This window comes from Haliaeetus albicilla, chromosome 4, assembly GCF_947461875.1.
Source record: "Haliaeetus albicilla chromosome 4, bHalAlb1.1, whole genome shotgun sequence".
Taxonomy (NCBI): Eukaryota; Metazoa; Chordata; class Aves; order Accipitriformes; family Accipitridae; genus Haliaeetus; species Haliaeetus albicilla.
This window is the reverse complement of record NC_091486.1, coordinates 5,250,383-5,272,804: the sequence shown is the minus strand read 5'-3', so window position 1 is coordinate 5,272,804 and position 22,422 is coordinate 5,250,383. Positions and strand designations below refer to the sequence as shown.

The 22,422-nt window shown below is 38.6% G+C and overlaps 1 protein-coding gene across 1 annotated transcript in view; it reads left to right on the top strand.

The window, feature by feature from the left end:
- The window catches only part of ARHGAP15 (Rho GTPase activating protein 15), a 330,335-nt gene that overhangs the window by 257,610 nt on the left and 50,303 nt on the right, over positions 1 to 22,422 (top strand). Inside the window, exon 13 of the mRNA XM_069780763.1 lies at positions 10,813 to 10,947. Within this exon, the coding sequence (XP_069636864.1) occupies positions 10,813 to 10,947 (135 nt within the window). The remainder of the gene's footprint in view (positions 1 to 10,812; positions 10,948 to 22,422) is intronic.

Genomic DNA, 22,422 nt, shown 5'->3' with positions numbered 1-22,422 from the left:
AGTACAGAGTGTCATTCTTTCATCTCCCAAGTTCGTTATTATCACATATCACATTTTCCGAGCAATATATGCTTCCTAGTAGACTAATACATAAATAACCCTCCTGGTAATGTCACAGTGTGCAAAAGTGTTTGAAATAAAAACACCTGGTTTAATTAGTATTCAGATTTGTGCCGTTAAAAAATGATAATCCTCTTGCAGTTATATGACATTTTTAAAGCTTTGAATTTCCATCTGTATCTTATATTATGATGTTTCAGGATTGTCGTGAGTTAATTATGTTAACTTCGGAAACATTGCTTGCATTTAGAATGAAAAACTTCAGCTTGAATAGCCAGGAAAGCAGATGCTATCTTTCTTGTCAACTGCTTTGTTGTGCATTGCCTTGAAACTTTTATAAGATTCTGCATCCAAAAGGAAGTATAAATCTCCATTTATTTGAAATGTTACTCTAATCTTATCAATATTTTAATATATTTCTTGTGGGAGGGACCTGAATGTATCTCAGGGAACCAAAGACATGAAAATCTCCTATTTTATGTTGAAATCCTCCTGTTATTACAAGTCCATTCACAAGACTAATTTGAAGAACAGGAAAAGTCCATGTGCTGTGAAGTTTAAAAATTGTTTCGAAGCGTGCTTTTTCCCTCCTGAAGTATATGCCTGGAAGTTTAGGTGGAATAAGAGGAATTGGAAGTATTACAATTAGAATGCCCATCCAGATAAACCCTGCAAAAGGGAAAGCTAGGCACAAATATATCGTCAACGCGGCAAATCTGCATTAGGTGCTATCACGGAGCAAGTGAAAAAGCAGAAGGTGGATGTGTGCCTGAGATGGAGGAAAAGGTGCGATGTTAGAAACGACTTAGGTGGATGCACGAGAGGCCGTGTCTCCTCCTTCCACGTGGGGCTGGGTGGGAAAGGGAAAAACATCGTGCCGCTGAGTCACCCGTGTTTCGTTACAACCCTTCTCTGCCAAGGAGGGACCAGAAACATTGCCAGGCGTCTTTACGTGTGCCCCAGGGTATTTATGCGTCTTCCGAGGCTCAGTGAGAGAAGGTAGAGCTGCGCACGTGGAATTGCACGTGGCAGGGTGGATGGAGTTATTCTATAAGCCCACGCTGGCCTTCGAATATCAACGGTTTGGTTAAAAAGAGCTGGGCAAGGTCTCCGATGTTTCTGTGTACGCAGCTCTTAGTCGCACCGGTCATGCAATCGCATGCGTTTCATGAGCACGGGTTTGATCATAAACTTAGGGCTTCCATATTTTCAAAAGCATCGTATTCCTCAAACAAAAGCTATTTTCATTGTCAGAAAGATGTCAATGTTTGTAAGCGGGCACTGTACTGGAGAAGCTAAAATGCACGGACTAACCTGGGCCTGGATCGGGACATACTCCGGTATCTGATTCTCAGCTGGTGCGGCTTCGGAGCGGCCGTAGCTCTGAAGTGGATGAATTTGTGTCGAAAAAGTGCACTTACCGAGAATCTTCCCTATTCAGGGCAACGTGTGATTCTCAAAATGCATAAAAATATTTGAAACTTCATGTTATTATTAGCACTATTATTATCAAAGGACATTTCTTTAACATTTGAAAGTCCTTCAGTGCACTTGAAGATATATTTGTTTTAGCAACTTATATAATCCCCTCCTGTTTAAAGTTTTGTTTTAAACACATACAATTATCATCTCATATGCCCTGATTCAGTAAGCACTTAGAAGCATTCCTATCTTTAACAGCATAGCTAGTCCCGCTAATATCCAGGGAATGGAATTAGAGCTTCAGATATTAGCAAAAAGTAATGCAAATGTGAATTAAGCAACATGGTTTTGAAGTAAGTTGACTGAGGACTTTTTATTTCTTAGACTGAATGCGAAAGTTTGACAAGAAAAAAATCAAAGCAAGCATTACTGATATTAATAATTATTAAAAAAGTATATAAAGTTGAATATTTTAGGCTGGTAACTAGAAGGAATTAGGCACTGAAATAACCTTCAAGTAAGGAGAGTGAAGAAAAATCCTAACAGCTTTTATGCAGAACCATCAGCAGAAATATAATATATATATATGTAGACATACAAACATATATATATATATATATGGAGATCCTGAATAAGAATAGTATTATTGTTGTTTTTTAGCATGTAAGCCACATTAATTAAAATAGATTAAATTACCTGCATTGTAGGATCTGACCATTTCCAAGCTAATGAGTCATTTGGCTGTATCAAATTTCTAATCGTACCTTTGCCTTTCCTAGTGTAACTTTCCATACAGACAAGCCTACATCTAACGTGGGACTTTGCTGCTGAAAACTCTTACTGCCTCATGTCTGTGCAGGAACCTACATGACATGAAGTGATATTCTCTCTCCTGTACAGTGTCACACATCATATAGTTGATAACAAATTGTCATGTGAGGTAACAATTTCAGCCAAAATTTCAGGCACTGAACTAGCGGAGATGAAGCATGAATTACTTTTATGACCCAAATGCAGGCCTGGGTTCTCTGGCTTGTGATTTTTTCAAGATGACCTACTTTATTGCTAATAGAGAAAATAAGTGATGCCTAAAGGCAAGGTGCAAGTATTAAAGTGTTAGTTTGAAAGTATTTAACAAAACTGTCCTTTCCTTTTTAATAACTTGAATAAAGTGTCTAAATGACCTCTTCCTAACCAGAAGAGAATATAGAGAAGAAATTAAGCTTTATTGGTAAATTAAAGCCCAAATCCCATGGTTGATGAGAGATATGGTCCGTTTGAAATAGTTACAGTTTCAGACTTTCTCTTCTACAATCAGCGGGTGGAGACCAACATAATCCAATTAATTGTAATTCCCTTTTGTGGCACTGGTACAGTGGTGAATGATATAGTAAGTCCATTGAAGTCTTATCTTTGGTCAGATAATCCAAATGGATTCATATTATGAAACAGTCCTTTATAAAAGTTCTGATGAACAGAAGTGTTTTGACTTTAGTGAACCAAAAGATAAATTCTATACAAAATAAAATGTTTTGTCCTTGACATTTGCAGAGCTTGTATATACCTGATTTTATGTAAGAATACTTCTTTCAGCCTGTCTATTTCAAAGAGCCCTTTCATTTAAAAAAAATTAAAATATCCAGAATTTGTTCTCTGGACATCCTACAAGCCGGTGTGTGAGAACAGAGATTTACATTTACGGGTAATCTTTGTTCTTGTAAATAGTCCCATTAAAATAAATATGATTACAGATATAAGGAATGTATTAATAACATTTTGACAATTGTTTGGATTTCTGTTTTTCTGATCAAACAATAAACTAATAGTTCATTGATATTCCTTATAACTGTAAACAAACCATATATGTGTGTTCCTTTTCAGTATTGCAAGTGGACTAGGGGAATTGCTTAATTTTAGCCTAAGCTTTGATCTATTTACATTTGGAAGTCATTTACATAAAGGAAGTCATAATGATCTTTATTGTTTTGTTAATTATTTCCTTTGATTATTGAAACTCACTCACTGAGGCACAAGCTTATTGTTATTGGGGTCAGTCCCAATAATATATTTGGCTATGTGCAATAAGAAAGGATTGGGCGGTATTCCTGTTTTGTGAATTGTTTTTGTACAGACCCTTTCAGTTTGACAATCACTGGAGACAGAATTGATTTAATGCATCAGCAGTGTGATCAGTACTACACATTTTGTATTTCTCCTTTCCTTTAAAGTTGTCCATAGCAAGCCCATGTTACAGCAGGAGTGTTTTCACTTGTAGCATGTTGAAATCTCGTATTTACTAAAGGATACTGACATACCATTTGTGGGAGACAACACACTAGACCATATATTGAGATCAGATCTTTTCAGAGTGTCTCAGAAATACTTTTTTTCCCTTTTTTTTTTTTTTTCTCTCCCCTAAATTGTCTGGTTGAAATTTAATACAAAGAATTTTTTACCCTTTGGGGTGCATTACATATGAAATAATTTATGACCCATGAATCACAAGAAGGCAGTGAATTAGGTTTCAGATAAGTCTGCCAAATATTACAAAACATTGTGTACAGATTTTTGGACTATGAAAAGGCTTTTGACAAGAATGGAAATAGAAGCAGTGTTAGAAACAGCAAGAAGGGGAAGAACAGAAGAGCTATATGACAGAATCCTAAAGCACTCTGAGTTAGTAGCACAATTAAAAAGATAGGAATATGAACATATTTTTGAAGTATGAAAATGGGACAGAGAGTCATTGTCCAATTCCTCTCTGTATTAGATCTTGAGAGCCTTCAATTTCTTTAAAATGTAGATTTGTGGACGCTGATACACACAATTCTGATAAAAGACATGACTGTAAATGGGGAAAAAAATTTTAAAAAAAACCCTCTAAAATTAGATTGCAGAGAAGGTTACTGGAGAGCGATTACACAATAAAAAAGATGTTAATAACAGATGTGAAGTTGGAAGGGAGATATTTACCTTGACTAATATATGTATACACAACATATGACTAAGCGAGGAAGATCAGTCGAAAGCAGAATTTGGAATGGGCTTTTGCCTTTGAATAGTAAAATGTATCATGAAAAGTAAGTTCCTGATCTAGGCAAGTATTTGATGTTTGTGTTCTGCAGACCTCAGGTATATGAAACAAAAATACTAGCATCCCGCTAGAAAATAGAATAAAACCCATTAGCTGGCACAGAGAAATGAGAAAGTCATTAGCCTGGTTCAGAATAAAGAGGGAAGAACAAACAGAAAGGAAAGCAAAACAAAGTGTGCGTTAACTACTAGGGAGAAGCTGAAGTTACTGCTCAACAACTCAGTAGAGAGAATTAGATAGAGGCCAGAATCTCACCACTGTAAGACAAATGTAATTTTTACTCAGCATAGCAATTTCATTTCCAGGAGTTGCAGAAAGTCTGCCAAGCCCCATCCTTGTGCTCGGGCAACCTTGGTGCTCCGAGGCTGAGAAACCTTCGCACCGTGGGAGGCTGTCGCCTCCAAACGAGTCTCGCCAAAGTATGTTGGTCTGTAGGCAGGTGGTCTCTTTATTCTTGGGCATCTTTCAGCTGCATTTTGAGGGGAAATAGTCTATATTTAAAATCACTCCTTTTCCCATACGGAATAGTTGATTCAGCTAAATTTAATGAATTTTAAAAGTACTTGTAATTATAATCCTATTACAGTAATTATTGCTTCAAATCACAATGATAGAATATGCTAAGTCAAAACTAATATCGCTGCCATCTAACCCCGTAGCAGTTATTGGCAGTGATTGATGTGCGAGAGTATCTTAGTGATGATACCTGTTTCTGACTACCAAAAGGATTCTCCTTTCAGTACCACCATATATTTTTATGCTTCCAGTTTCAAACAGAAAGCGAGAACATAGAAATTTCCCCGACGTAATGGCGTCACTAGCTGACCACTTCTCTAAACCTTTGAATTACTCTGCATGCTTTCATGATGTACCATTTCTGAACTTCTCAAATGTACTGGAACTTTTTCACAGAAACAATGAGATAGTTCATCCCTCTCTTACTCTGTGGACTTCTGTGGAATTATGTGAGGATGAATATGACCCAGTGTGCCCAAGTACAGAAATCTTTTCTTTTTCTGGCACGGACTGAGATTTAAGTTAGCAGTACTTGGTTGTTCCAGCATCCCCCCAGGTCAGTGAACTGTCATTTCAGAGAACTGGAGTAAACAGCGCTCTGGATGCACATAGAGATGTTCTGCTTTTTAGTTTAAGTTGCTCAGTAATTTGCGCCTAGGCTCCATGGAAATGAGGACTCCCATAATAAACAAATGCTCAGGCATTATAACAACATGGCTTAAATTTTCTGTTAAAAGGGCATGCCATGTTCCTCTAGCAGAGAAGGAGTAATGCATGCAAGCTTTCTTTTGCTGACTACGTCCTTGCTAATTCATCAACAGTAGCGTTGGATGGATTCAGCAGAAGCTGTTTAGAAATACATTCTATACAAAATTTAATGATTTTCTTAGCTGACATTTTCTTTGATTTGCTTAAACAGTCTTGGAAGTGAAGGACCATGCACTGAGTGCAGGCAGGACAGTGGACCTCCCAAAACTAGCAAGGGAGAGAGGAAGAAGAATTATTTAGCTGGGAGAGAACTCACAAAAATCTGGCTGAATGAGGAAAGTATTGCTTTGCATGAGTTGAGGTTTCTGCTGTACTATTTAATTAAAGTTGCAGGGATTGTATGCACTTTGGAGAATGTATATAAAATGCAATGTCAGGATGGCATTTACTGGCAGGGGAGGAAGCTAAGCGTCATGTGCCGCATTGCCAAGGGGCGAGCTCCTTGTCATATGATGAGCAAGAGCCTTTGCCACCTCAAAGCATCCCATTGCTGTCATGTCTCTGGACATCCCTGCGCTCTATTACTGCTCTAAATTGAGCGCGATCCCTTTGAAAGCAGCTGTTTGCCCCAAGAAGGCTGCTACGTCTCTGCACTAGTGATCAGGGCTTGTGTGCAGGTACAGCTATCGAACGCACAAACCTTTCAGCGTACAAATTAATATTTGTGCTGTCAGTCATGAGAACAGCCCTCACAAAGGGATTTAGTGATGAAGGAGCATGCTGACACAAGTGAAGAACTTCTGCTTGAGTCTGTTCTTTTCTCTCCTGTTGAACACCATGAATGACCAGCAAATTATTTTTGAAGAATATAACCATAAAAAAAAAAAAAAGAAAAAAGACAAGAAAGAGGTGTCTTCAAGAAAGAAGAGGAATGACACTGGACAGTTTGTCTTTTCCTAGTATGTTCAAGAGTTTTCTTTTCCTCTTTCAACCACAGGACTCTGTTTTGGATCTCTCACTAGTAAAATGCCCATTGGGATGAGTGAGTCCAGCAAGTTTCCCAAGCTTCCAGTCAACTGGGAATGCGTTGTGCACGCCCAGCACTTCTGCAAAGATTTTGATGTGAGGGGAATTGTATGCATTAGTTAACAGTGCTGTGCAGGGCTTTCTCCAGGGAACATCTCCCTCAGCATATGCGCTGGCCCCTGGGATGGACGCTCCAGTTTTCTGAGGTTTCACACACTGGAGCTGGGGGTTGATCAAACCCAAAATGCCGAAGGTTTGTAGAGGAATACAGAGGTGGAAGCTGTTGTGTCCGAGTGCCCGCCGTGCGGGGCATTGCCATCTCAATGCAGCCAGCAGCAGGGAAACGATGAAAAAAGCAGCGATCTTAGCAAACGGATTACAGTATGAGACCCAATAAGACATGTCCCAGCAAAATCTTTAGGAAGTTTTTTGAGGGCACAACCTGCATAGCAGACCAGGCACCGATAGTTGTGTTTGTCGGAATTGCTTTCCGCGTGATTTGGGGTCATCCACGAGACCCCTTGTAGGAATATGTAATAACCAAAGTGAAGTACAACTTCTGAACGTGGTGCTCTGGGATTTAATGGCAGCATGGGCAAAAGACAATACGTAGCTGGGAAAATACTTGTATAAATTATCTCAAAAGAAAAATGAACGAGCAGTGCTCTCAAATGACTGTATTTTGCTTCTAGAGACTAGTCTACATACCAGGCAGGGCATGTGGTTAGAGGAACCACATCCATTTTCTTTCAAAACTGAGCTCTCTGTACTGCCTTGGTTGATTTTCATCTTTTCTTTTTTTTTTTTTTTAATCTTTAGCTGATCTTTCCATAGATTACCTTCTTCCTTTTTGAACAAGGATAACCTTATAATGGTATGCTTAAACCAAAGCTGAACTCCTGTTTGGTTCTATTGCAGACACTGCGAGTGCCATTAAAAACGTGTACTGCTGAAAAGGCTGACTTACTAAGAATAATAACACAGTAAAACACACATTCCCTTCACAAATGTATTGTATATCGATTTTTTTTTAACTAATAACCTTGACAAGTGTCCGCACTATTTTTTTTTTCCTTAATGTGGTCTTTATATTTTCAGTCTGAGTATTAGCATAAATTTTATGGGATTTTTCTGGGCATATTTGTGTCTGTATCTAAGATATATGATATCAACTGGCAGTGATGGTTGAACTAATCAAATAGTACTGACAAGTTAAAGCAAATTTTTAGGACTGTGAGATTTTGAGCATCTTCCCAGATACAGTATCTCCTGACTGAAAGCAGTCCTTGACTGTCAAGTTTAAATACCAGATTTGGGACTTAATCTTTATGTAAGCAAAACACCCCAATAAGAAATATGTCTGAGTAAAGCCAAAAAGTCAGGTCTTCCCCTTAAACCTAGCCTGAAGTGCATGTGTGTGTTTGTTTATGGCCCTGTCGCCATGGTATGTGAGCGATTCCAACCAGTGGGAACCAAACGAGAGTCTTACACTGAATGGACTTCTATTTTCTTTTTAATTTTTTTTTTTTGACTTGGCATTTGTTCCTTCTAGCAAACATTTTAAAAAACTCTCTTATTGCTAGAGGGAAAATTGACACCCTTTGCTTTCACGATGATACATTCCTAACACGTTTCCTTGAAGAGCTGGAAATGGTGCAAAAATCTGGTAAGATAAGTCTCTATAAAGCCTTAGAAGTCAAGCATTCCACTTTAGACATTTAAGACAAATGCATGGCAAAAACAAGTTGTGTTTTTTTTTTTTTTTTTAAGGTTTCTACTTAAAGTTCTGTGCCAAAGCTACAGTACTTATACATTTTCTAAATGTGTTTTAAGCAATAAGTTGTACAACATTTTTAGAACATGTGTTAAGCTATTTCTCTAAGAATGAAGCTCTTAACAAAACATAAGCACTCTGCATGAGATCTTAGCAGCAAAGTGCTTAAAAGATAAAGTAAGAATTGGTACCATGGGAAGAACACCAGCTGTAGAGCACACAGGTCCATTATGAGAAGTATGGTAGTGGGTAGGGAGAAAATGATTTAATCAGGAGTAAAACCAATTTTATTATAAGGGCACGCAGGGGGTGTGGCACCATAGTGAGAGGGACATTTCAAAATATCTGACAGATTTCAACAATGTGAAAACCCACCCTGTTCTTTAAAGTGACAGTAAACCCCATCAGGTCTCTCTTTTTGATGCTATTGTTAACAGTTGACTGTTTAAAGCTGGCCTGCTAAGATGCTGTCGATCTAGTTCAATAGTGTGTGGCAAAATAAAAGACTAATTGTTGAAATACAATCAATCAAATATGATCTCAGAGTCTAAAGAAGATCCCCTCTGGTAACTCATTTGAGATCAAATCATTACTTTTATGATTGAGGTAATTCAATGGGAAAAAAAAAAAAAGGCAAAAAAAAAAAAAGGCAAAAAAAAAAAAAAGGCTGGAAACCAAAGAAGCAAGCAAGACAACTAAATGAAATGCACAAGTCTGCCTTTGTTCCAGCTTTGTCTCACATTACTCCAAGTTAAGGAATTGGGTCCACTCCTTTATTTGTATACATTTCCTGAATCCAGAAATTTAGAAAGCATTTAATAACATTTATTAAATAAAAGTTGAAGGACAACTCCATTTTGAATAAGATTTTCTGTCCAAAAGTAAACTCTATAGTGAGAAAGCTATTGCATTAAAGTACCAGGGATCTGGAGTTGTGGGTGTCCATGTGTCTCCAATAACTTTCCCATTTTGTTTAACAACAGTTCAGTAAGGAGGCTGCTCTTGAAGCCGGCTGAATTGCTAAACATGAAATTTCAGTGACATTTAGAAAAACATTTCAGGGTTATGTTGCTTCAAATTAAATTTGTTCAGTAGTTTTCATGGTTGGCCCCCGATTTACATTCAGACTGAAATTTTCTAAAAAAGAGAATCATAGCACATGTGAAAAAAGGGAACTCCATTTTTGGAGTAACAGAACTTGGAGAAAGAGTGTGTCATTTTAATTTGGGCTAATAAGGATTTGCACTTTCCTAGAGTTTTATATGGATTATGATCTCACTGTTTATTATGTTCTAACAGTATCACACTACCAGAATTAAAGAGTAAAAACAAAACCAAAGAAAAATAGAATAATCTTCCAATCTTGTTTTATTTTTATTAGGAACTCTATTTTAGCATTTAGTTTCTTTTATATTTAAATTCCATAGCTCAGTCAAGCTTCAAAAGAAAACATTTTTTTTGTTTGCAAAACAGTTTTGTAAGCACTTGTGGTTTGTCTTTAGTGTGTTATCATTTTTGACAGCTTTGCATAGCCTAGGTAGGCCAACAGGGGTCTGTCTAATATTGTTGCTGGGCAAATCTTCCTCCCAGAGATGAAAACCAAACAAAATATTTTTGAAGCAGTAAGAAGGAATTAATATCCTTTCTCTCACAGTACTCTATTCCTTGCTGACATTACATTCAGGCAAAAAAAGGAGAAAAGCGTTACCCATTATTCCCTTGTACATAGCAAGGCTAACACATGTAAAGCAATAACTCATTTTCTATTGCCATGTTTAGCATATGTCTCCTGTTGGCTCAGCAAGGCCTTTAGGCCGGTCCCTTGAGCCGGCCATCGTTGGCAACTCTTAGCCCCTCGGCCTCAAAACCAAATAGCTTTGAATCATGTTGAGCTGTGATGCTAATTTTCATACTGATGCATTATGGGAATAAATGTATCTGACATACTGTGTCAATGGTACTGTCTCTTTGTGTCTCTTGTTTTTTGTTAGCTGCATTCCTACAGATGGTATTCCATTGAAAATGTTCTCTTCCTACAAAAAAAAAAAAGAAAAAAAAAGAAAAAAAAAAAAACATGCACAGCACCAAACCTCTAGGTGCAGAAGGCTGTTAACGGTTGCTGATGATAGTAGGCAAACATTAACATAATAATTAGTGTCTTGTAATTGTTTCATTAAAACCAGTTGTTCCATTTCTCCTCGTGTTTTCCCAGAAGAGAAGCTGAATTTGGACGACAGCCAGTGGGAGGACATCCACGTTGTCACCGGAGCACTCAAGATGTTTTTCAGAGAGCTGCCTGAGCCGCTGTTCCCATACTGCTTCTTTGAACAGTTTGTGGAGGCGATAAGTAAGTACATCAGATACAGTAGAAGCTAGTGAAATAGCCTGTTATATAAAAATAATAATAAACTTAAAAATAGAAGAACAGAGGCATCTCAAAGCTGACTTACCTTCCATTAGCCGTGATCCTGTCTTTTTATTGTTTTTGACTGCCTTTTATCTCCTACAGCATTTTGTTATTTAACTGGAGAAAAAATATCAAATTATTGATCTATAAATTTTGTATATGCGATTTAACTGTAGTGCCTAAAATGGTTTAGGAAAGGAATTAAAATGTGTATGTATTCAAAATATGCTAGGCTGATAATCCATATATCCCCAAACACAAGAGAGAGACTAATAATTGTGAATCATGTTAGAAGGGGCTGTCTTTATGTTAATCAGAATGAAATGCGTGTGTTTTGTTCCACAAGGTTGCAGACTCTTGCCTTGCAGTGATCACAAAAAGAATGCAAAAACATTCATGTTCTCATTTTCATATCTACCTTTGCTGCTTTTTTTTTTTTTTTTTGTTTTGTTTAATGGTTGGCAGGCATCAAAAGTATTTTCAAAGTCCAAGGCATTTATTCTGTTACATGTCTCTGTGGTTTGTGTGCTGCAAACCCTCTCTGTATTTAATATATGCAGGTGCATTTTGTAAAACTATATCAGCTTGGAAAAACTTGACTAAAAAACCAGGGAGATTTGGGGGGTTACTCCTGTTGGAAAGGGGGGGGAGGGAGAGGGATAACTTAAAGGGGAAAAGCCTAGTAGGAGATTAATTAAAGATCCAATAGAGAAAAATCTCTAGGAAAAAAACCAAACCCAATAAAGTACTTAGAGATCTGTTTTCTGGATGATGGGCATGCATATTTGCCATCGCCGTTAATGAGAGCTGTGTGTGCACATGCGCAGCTGTCAGAGAATATGAAACCCTTAATGTACGGCTCACTTTGATTTTATATTCATAAGAGTCTTTAGTTCAACTAAAGCTTTTCAAGACCCAGCATCAGATATAATGAGGTTAAATACATCTTACAAGATCCTTCCCTTCTCGGTTATTTAGAGATGCAGTGCAGTTAAATGCCCAATGTAAAGAAATGCATTACCTGAAAGTTTACTCTTGGCAGCTCACTTTCTGCCCCTTTCAAAGGAAACTAGACGGAGAACATCATCTCTCGAGTTTTAAGTTCCTGTTGCACAGTCTCTGCACTGCCTAGAGGGGAAAAACAATAAAGAATTTCTTACTGTTCTGCATCAGTTTCTGCGCTGCATTGGGATAAGATGCTCATTGAAGCACCAGCACTTGAACGTGCCCTTCAGGTGGTTCTCGATTCACCTGCTGTGTCCTCTCGGAAAGGAGGAGATGCTGTGTTCTCTTGGAAAGGAGGAGATGCTGTGTCCTCTCGGAAAGGAGGAGCTGTGGTGCCTTAAGCGGACGCGGTCAGTTCAGGGGGCACAGCCTGGTGTGCCATTCGCGTCTCTTCTTACACACCTTTATGCTGCAGCCAACTGTTTAATACCTATCCTCCGCCGTTATCACCTTCTCTTCGTGATAATCCACCATTGTACTGGTCTTCTGGGGCTAAACTTAGTCTTCCTGCCCCTTATCGCTACTTTTCATTGCCCTTTGGTGTATGCTTTGGCTGAGCAAACACTATTGTGTTCTGAAGAACATTATAAGGACACCATGATCTCATCTTTTGTGCTGCCTTCTGCTCTCATCCTCTCTGCTAGTGTCCAAGTCAGGGTGATTTGAAATCTTTTGGTGGCCCAGTGGGGAGATTTTTTGCAGTTAAAATAACAGGTAACCCGTAATAGACTTGCGAATTAAGAGTTTGAAAGCATGTCGGGAAGAGACTGTCTACTAAAGCATTAATATTCATGAGTGAGAAATTAATGTCCCTTTCTGCTATTTGAACTATTATTAATTCTTATTATGATTTTGAGAGCCATTATACACATTGATAGGCTAATGAACAGTCATTTATAGAGGGATTTTAAGACAGTTTGTTCCTAGGAAGAAAATGCTAGCACTCTAAGACATGCTTCGCACTATTTCAAAACCCTAATTCTTGTTGCTTGCTTTACTGCACATCAGGGTGATTTCTACCTAATCCAGCTGTCTAAAGTAATCTACGATTTCCAATCAATCTTCTCTTTATTTGGCCTTTACTGCCACAGTATCTACAAATCCGTATTCTTACTGACTCTACTTAAAAAACGTCTATAAACAACAATTAGGTGTTTTCAGTGTTTTGGAGCTCTTCTGTATGTTAATAGTCCTGAGGCAAAGTAAAAAATCTCTTTTCTTCAATATCATTTCCACTGCAGCTGATTCTTTCGCTACTTTGTGCTAATTACTCTGCCTGGTCAGTACTGAGCTGCTAGAAAATTTCCCTTCTTCTTCAGGCTCTTGCGTCTCTGTCTTTTCTGTCTGGTCTTCAAAAATGGGAATTATTAGCATGCAGGGCATGAGTGTGCAGTACAGTTAGAAGGAGTGCTTAAAAATGCCAGAAATAAACCAACCTGATGACGGCTAGGAAAAAGGTAATTAGGACACATTCCCACACTGCCATGATGATTATATCCTTGGACTGGCACAGAGCACCCTTTAGTCAGAGCCATACATTCGATAAGTAAGATGAAGGGGCCTGAAAACCTATCTGTAGTAGGTAGTAACAAGTTACCAATAATACTTCTTGGGGATTTAGTCATTTAGCTAGAAGTTTCAGGAGGAATGAGTACCCAAGAGGTGCCACGGACTCCTTATGCTGATGCTATTTTAAAGATTATGTGAAAAAATCCATAGCAAGCTTAGTATTACTTGTCCTGGATGATGCCATTTTAATTAACATCTCTATTATGTGCATGGGAACAAAATTTTCCAGTACTGTGTATTAGGCAAAGTGCTTGCTCTCCACCTTCAATTTCCCCTATAAATAACTTTAGATATGGCCATAATGTTAGAACAATTTAGATATGACTGAATATTAGAAGATAATTCAGGGCATTATAGAATCTCAGAATTCTGGTCGTCAGGCTGAAGCTGGATAATTACTGTTCATATAGCTTATATTGGAGAATTTATAAATGATAAGTGGAAGGCCACAAGACCTCTGACCTAATACTAATTTTGTTTCTTAGGATTGGGAAAGCAGTTTTTTTCAAGGACTTTGTCTAGTATATTACTGGCAAGTCATTTTGTGGTATTTTGGATGAAATATGCACTTGTAAAGTGTGCCCAAATGCTGCTATGAAGTCAGGTTCAGCCACACTTAAATTACTTAGCACCGCAAATAGTTCTATTGATTTTCTGGAAGATCAACAGACATGGTTCAACAGATTGTCTGCAAGTAAAATTGTGCTTCATGTGAGTAAGGTGGTAGAAGTGCCAATAACTGAAACACTTAATCACCTTATTTACAGAATTCAACCCACATGGCCATGCAAACTTATGCCAGGACTTCAGCCACTGAAACCAAAAAATCTACCCCCAAAATCTGTTGAGAAATATTACCAGGTAAACGTGTTAGTTGATTTTAAAACTTCATTTTAATTGAACTAGTTTTGTCGAAAGGTCTCAGGCAGAAGGCATGGAAAAAAAAGAAATTTCTCTACTACAGTCGTCTATGCAGTGATGGCTGATATCCACAGCATAGGAAATATTCAAGTACCGACTAGTCCTTCCAGATCTTTTCAGCTGGAGAAAGCTGTATAGACTGTGCATCTGTATAGACAGTGCATCTGTCCAACTGCAGTTACAAAAAAACCCCACTGATATTCCACAAAGGAAAATTCCACCCAGTTCCCAAAGCTGCAACATCTGTCTCTGGTTTGGAAGGCTTGAGTTCAGGTCTTTGATTTTCTCTGCAACAGGTTGGAAAGATTACTACATTGGAAAGATTTTTTTCAATGGGGTCTAGTGATTATGCCTTCATTTCAGTTCCTTATCTCTAATATGAATTTAATAGGTGTCTCATAAGTCCTGTAGATAAATAGGTGATTTATTGTTTAAAATGCACCCACAGAGACAGACGTATACGTATGTATATACTCTAAATAGAAATCCTTTTGCCAGAATTATGATCCTTCTGCAGTTTTCTGAATGAAGGTATCTCTTGCTGCTGTGAGTTTCCCACTAAAGGCAGATGAATACAGGAATGAGATTAATAAAAACGTAGTGCTGCAAAATCTGACTTGCAGGCTTTCAAGTGGAATCCACAACCTCATACGAGATATCTCAGGCCTCACTATGAGGAACAGAAAACACGGGATCCACATCAGCCACCAGGTCCCTGGAGAAGGGACAGCATTTGTAGGACACCAGACCTAGTTAGCATATATGGCATAGGTCCTGGCAATGCCCCCCAGGATCAAACCTTCTGAGACACTTAGGCAAAGTAATTCCCCATCGCTGGAGCTCAAGGTTTTCGACGCTAGCAGAAAAGGAAGCATTTCTCTGTACAGGGAGAAGTAGAGCCATAGGCACCTAAAATTCTTCGAAGGCCGCAATCGCAGCATCTAATTAGCTTATGCACCTTCAGGGATAGATGGCAGCTGAATAAGGTTTTTCAGAATTATAATGGTAAATTTAAGTGCCTAGACACTACCTAAGGTCCACATTAGATACTCATATAATTTTTGTTTTTTTCAAGATCTGGATTTCTTTTTTTTTTTTTTTTTGATTGCTCTGATAAGCCATTAACACTTTTTTCAACTGATTTCACACATATCCTTTCGATATATCAATTAGGGTCTCCTGGTGCATGCTAAGCAGAATTCACAATGTCGTTCCTATCAATCCTATAATGCTATGTGTTACCCTACTATATGGAAACTGAAGACGGTTATTTAGCATCTTACGCATGATAGAGTTTTATAGCATTTTTGGTTATTGAAAGATGTTAGATAAAAAATTTATTACAGTTTTGCTGGTATGAGATACTGGTCTTTACTGGTCTTGTCTGACAAAATCTATGAAGATAACATAGCAAAGCAGTAAACTCTTTTTTCATGAGAACGATAGGCTTTTTTTAAACCCACAACAACTAGAGGTGCTATGAGTAGTTGTCAGTCCTCTCCATGATGATCAGTTGTCTTCATCTCCAGGATGGCTGGCACCAGTAAAAAGGTTTTCTCTGAGCTTGGGCTCTAGTGCTGCTTCAGAAAGGTCCCCCAAGAACACGCTGCCTGTGTGGCTCGAGACAACACGTTGCAGAAACTCACGTCTATCTGGGCAATGATCATGCTTCGGTCTTCAGCAGGCCATAGCAAATTTTGCACTGAATAATGCAGCTGTTGAGGAGTTTGCATGGAAGCTGTCTGCACCAAAACCAGGCAAAAAAAACTGTGTCAGGAGGCAATAAGCAAATCTAGTCATTGATACATAATCATGATCAAAGAACAGAGCTACACTGGTTGAAAACATAGCGTAGCAAGGACCTGCTCTGAACTACTATGCAGTGTTATGAAAATAGTAGCTGGGAAACAGAAAGGAAATAAATACATTCATTTATTCTGACAGTCATAACATCCTTGTATCATCTTGGTGGAAAGTTACAAAAGATGTCTAAAGAGATTTTCAAAAGACATCTAAAGAAACCTCACTCGAGGCTTACAAAGAACAAGGCTCAAGGCCAACTCGTCTTGGAAAGACAAGTCAGCATATTGCACTGTAAGAAATCCATGACAGTCTCTTAACATCATCACGTAATAGGTTCCGGAGAAACCAAATCTTATCAGTCTCTGGCATTATGCAAATTTCTGTCATAATCTCAATCTGTGGGCTTCGAGTCCTAATCAAACTGCCTTCAGATTCACAGTTGGCGAGCCTCCTATTGAAATCGTTTTCCTATCCTCCATTTACTTGTCCAAGGAAGTTTTGGGGCTTGGCATGGCATCAGAAAGCCTCAATTTCATGTGAACATGGTGATTTATAAACAAATCCAAGGTCACCACAATATATCTCACATAATAAATCATAATTAATACCTTTTTGTCCAAATCCAAGTATCAGAAGGCAGTAGAAATCCATAAACTAAATGTGAACAGAACAAAAAATGTGTAGAAATGAGTAGCATTCAGAAGCTGAGGTGCAACTCTTTAAAAGATTTCTTTAAAAAAGGAACGATTTTGTGAGTAGAGTAATCTCAGGGATATCCATCCATGTAAATATATGAATATGTGTATGGTATATCTGTAGACGTATGTATTCTCCCAAGCACAGTAACACTAACAATAATAATAACAGCTCATTCAGAAAGCGGTACTAGGTATTTTCACTGGAGATTGAGAGCTATTAAATCCATTTTGAAAAGCTTTTTGAAACCTTATCTGGAAAGTTGTGTGAAATTCGGATTCAAGAATGATTAACTGATACTGGAATAGAAAGAAAAAACACATTTTAGAAGAGATGCTAAGATGATATAGGACACAGAGAGACTAGAAGAGAAGGCTTCTAATCTATAGGTGTTAACAAAATACAGACAAAAGGTGTATATGATCATCCTGAGTGAAACCAATAAGTACAAAAAATAGATGAGAAAGAGCAGTTTAAACTAAAGAACTGTATTCCACAAGAGAGGGGTATGAACTGGCTATGAATATATTTAAGCTTTAACATTCCCAACTATTGTAGCTACCGCATTCTAGCACAGTCTTCACTCAAATTCGAGGCAGTAAGGAAGCATACCTCCACCGAAGATGTAAATGGAGGCTGTCATATTTGTAATAGCAGCAAACTGGTAACGAAGGAGGTTCATTCCAGGCTTTTTGTTCCCAGGAGGTGTCAAGGAACAATATGCCCCAGTAACCTCCCTGTGCTCTTTCAATGACCTTCCCTTCACAGTTGAAAACTGTTTCTGCTCGACAGCATTTTTAAATAGATCTTTCCAGGTCTGGAAGCAACTGTTTTAGGAAAAAAAAATAAAATTGGAGGGCATGCCTATGAACAGATTTTTTCTTTTGAGGTGGAAAATAGCCCAACATGTTCAGAAATAAAGGGCATTGAAAAGAAAATTAGTGGGTAAAACATTTCTTCCTATTTTTTTGTTGCTTAGAAAGTTTTAATTAAGTTGTTGGAAGGGAAATGAAAAGAAAATCTACACATGAAGGTTTAGCTCCTCGGCAGGGCTTTGCTCTGTGAAGGATGCCCAGTTAACACCTGTCCACAGGGAGCCTGATTCTAGACTGACTTTGGTTTGGTTTTTTTTTTTCAAAATATAAGCACCTGCCTTTAAAACGAGATACGTTGCAGTATTTACTAGTCCTTTTCTTCTGTTAGCGTACAATTCTGTTGGGCTACAAAGAACACTTCATAAAACTCTTAGGTGTGCACTGAAATAATATTTTAACTAGGTTTTTCCCCCTCGTGAACTTTACCTAACACAGTGTTCCAGTGACACCATCCAATCAGTTCATTTACTTTTTGAGGAGAAGCTGAGGAACCTCACTGAAAGGGTTACACCAGTGAGGAAATTTGCCTTAATATTAAAGGAACAGAAAAACTGTATAATTTCATCTTATAAATATGGTGGAGGCTTTACAATTATCATCAAAGGAAATGAAAAAGTTTTCAAAGAATTTGTACTTGGATTTTGCTGTAATGCAAAAGTTTGCACGGGAGGGACATATTCTCCCCCAGCTTAGTCTTTTTTGTTATCATAGTTATAATTTTTTTAGCATAGTGGAAATTTTATTGCGGATGCCTGGCCTGTCTCTTAACTCATGCTAATTATATTCATAATTAAATGTTAAACAAGAATTGACTAGGCCAACTGGCTTGCACAGGTGTTTGTGATATGAATGGTTTAATGCTTACACCATAAATTATTGGATACAGATCTGCAGTAATCTGCTCAGTGAGAACCTTTTTCAAGAACTTTGCCGTACACGATAGGTCCGGCGTAGCGCTTTGAAGCCAGGACTTGCAAATAGCACTTACTAGACAGCATTATGGCAAAACTGTGACTCGCCTGCTATTGAGCAAGGACTAACAAGGCTAAAAGTGTTTTTCGGGGCTCTTACCTGCCATGGGACACAGGTCCTGCTCAGAGCATTAAGGGAAGCTGGAGGAATCATTGGACGCTTGGTGGAAATGTCATCTGGGAAGCAGCGTGCCTCACTTCAACTTGCAAAAAAAGTTATTTATATTTGTAACTGATTAATCGCTGAGGCTCCAGTAACTCTCTGTTAGCTTACAGCAACTGCCGGTTGACAGAGTGCGGAATCGAAAACTTGCGAATGGAAAAAGACATGGGTTTCAGTTTGCTCCTCTTCTACTTACTTTTGGGGCATGGAAAATAGTCTATTTATGTAATTTAAATTTGATCTGTGGTTGAGAAACTCTTTTCGTAGTGGAAAGAAAGGGCAGAAGGAAGAAGCAAGCCAACTTGAAGAGTTCATATATGGGTTAGTGTAAGAGAAACTCAGAGAGAAAATCAGGCAGGAGAGAATGGCGAAAGAAAAGATAAAGAGAAACTGAGAAATCTGAGCAACAACACTGGGCAGAAAAGAGGAGGAAAAAGAGAAAGAAGGAGCACTTTAGTGACTGTGACAAGATCTCCGTAACCTGGAGTGTTTGTGGGAGGCAGGGGGAGAGGAACTTCTCATGAAGGTTATCTGGAGCTCTTGACAAAGTGAGAATTGGCACCCTGGGTTTGAGGGGAAAAATGTTTCATCAGGCTTGCGAGTGAAGCTTCCACTCGGGGAAAGTAATAACAGGAGGAGAAGCAGCCTATAATGCCCCAGTTACACAATTTCAGAGGTGCAAAAATGGAAGAGATGAGGGGGGGAAAGTGGGAAAAGAAAACCAAGAAGAGGGAAAAGAAGAACCTTCAAGAAGAAGAGAAGGGGAAGCTGAAAGTCATCACCTGCAGTGCTGCGCTGTCTTCCTCTCTCCGTACACCTTCTCACTATCTAAAAGTTGCTACCTTCCCCAGATAAGAGTAACACCACACATCTCTGCGTGGTGGCACGTTGGGTCTGAACCAGCAAAGAATAGCATGGTAAAGTCTTGGTGAAAAAATAGATGATAACTGAGTTGTTCTCTGGTCCTCGTCATGCAGATATTTGAAGACCTGGACTAGTACGCTCTTTGAAGATCGAGACTACTACAGCTGTAGTATTCAGAGTAGGCACTAACTTTATGGAGTACTTTTTATACATCCCAAATACTTCAAGCAGCTTTGGCCCCTGGTAAATTTAAGCTGTGTTCACTTATACCAGTCCTTCAAGGGACCACTTACATAGCACCATGGAGTCAGGGAAGGCTCTTTGTAACTTCAGACAAGACTCCTGACAATAATGTGTTAAATGAGCTAGAAGAAAATGTATAACTTTAGTCTTTACATTTAGGACCATGACAAACCTTTGGGTGAGAATCTGGTAGAAGTAAAATTAATACAGACCCTGCTTTAACTGTACCTTTATCACCTGAGAGCAGTAATAGGTCAGAAAGGAGTTACAACAGCTCGCTTTTTTTCTGGAAATGTTCTAGAAATGATCTGAAAATGGCATGGAGAAGGAAACAAGAAATTAAATGTTCTAAAAATTCCACAAAGTAGACCGGCATAGAATCAAGTCATGAATGGTCAAAAAAATATCCTCACGGTTTACCGTAGCAGCGCTCATACGGGCTTGGAAAAGAAAAACGCCACGTTGCTAAAGGGCGTGATAAAACACAATAATATGACAGGAGTAATAACAATAGCACTATCTGCAGAATACTCACTGGTGATGGAGAATTTCAGAGAACAATTAAGTCACAGGTTGAAATCAGGCACACATTTGCCGGGGTGGAAATCTAAAGCCCCCTCCCCTGAAAGCATCGCTTGAAACAGGCCTGGCTTCCCAACATCACCGTTTTGAGCGGATCTGTGTCTGCCACGGGAAGCGCGATATTGCAAACTGAAATACTTTGGGAAAGTAATGATGTCTAAATGTGAGGGTAGGCTTGTGTTCTTACCAAGGCTGGGCCAGAGTTCAAAGTTAATAGGATTTATAATGTCTCTTGAGGGACACAAATTGTGAAAAAGTAGTGCTGGAAAACTGGGTAATGTGGCTGCGGAAAAGCATCTTTAGCAGCTGTGCTACAGCAGCTGTACCAGATAACAGCTAAAAAGAGAAGTCAAGAAAAGTAAGAAATAGTGTGGGAATGGAAGCAGTAAGTAGTGTTGCACATCCTCCTCCTAAATGGATGTCAGGGAGTGCGCAGCCCCGAGGCAACCTATTGCACAAGAAACTCATTGAACAAATTTTTTTACTTTTAAGGATGCTTCCCTGGATGCAGAAATGTTTCTGTGATCCACTGCCTTGTGCTTGTAGCACAGGTATTGAATTTGAAATGCCCACAAATTTGAAATAAAATGCAATTTCTCTTGCTTCCCAGAGAGTCAAACTGCTCTCTTTGACTGCGTTCTATATAAAATTCATTAGCCTGTTAACCCGTTTGACTCTTGCTACATTTTGGCCAAAGCACTAATGCTTTAACTGCCTGGGAAGGTAGTATATCACACAGATAATCTCACTAAGATCAGGAGCACAATCTAATTCACTGACAGCTCATGGTCTGACTCATTCACTGTTAAACACTTTTGAGTGATAGTGTTGCACTGGGAAAAAAAAAAAAATTGCAAGCCAGGCACAAAAACTCTTCACCTAGGTTTGCTTAGATGGTTAGAAAAATCAAACTGTGTATTAATCACTCATACAAAACGTAAGATCTGAAGCAACCAGAAAGGTGGGACTCTCAAAGGTTTTAGAAACCTGAAATGTGACTGAGAACTGGAGATCTGCTTAGGCTCATATGAAATACCTGGTCTTTGTAACTCATTATCAGGAGAGCCCTGGCGAACAAGGGAAATATTTTCCAAGCTGGCACTGCTACAGTGTCATGTAAAGGGCAATAGCTGCACATACAGAGAAAGCGCGAGGTGAGCAGTGACCGGGACTAAAACCCAACCTAAATTGCACTGTATATCTTCTCCCCACACTCCCACAGGTGACATTGAAAGTAAAGAGGGACAGGGAGGAAAATGCCCTGGTACCTACTGGGTGCCTATCATAAGGAGGGCAAATAAAGTGAGTGCGCAAGCTGTACCAGCTCTTTTTCTTTTTTTTTTTTTTTTCCTTTTTCATTTCAATTTTTATTTTCTTTTTCTTTTTTCCTTTTTTTCCTTTTCCTTTTTTCCTTTTTCTTTTTCTTTTCCTTTTCAAACAAAAAAAAAAAAAAAGGGAGAACTGGGAAGATTTGCCTCGCAGGCAGGTTTATATATGCTTCTGCAGCTCCAGCCCTGAGCTATCAAGTGCCACTTCTAGAATAGCCTTCTCCTTGGCTCGTGTTTGATTTGCATCTGTATGTTCACATACAGCCAGAACTAACCTACGGTCTCTGCAGCTGAGGTTGTTTCTTGTTTTTCTTTACACCACAAATCAGGGCACCTGATGAGGCTACAGTCCTGCTTGCAAGATGAAGTGTATTAACATTTTTTTAAAAATTAGC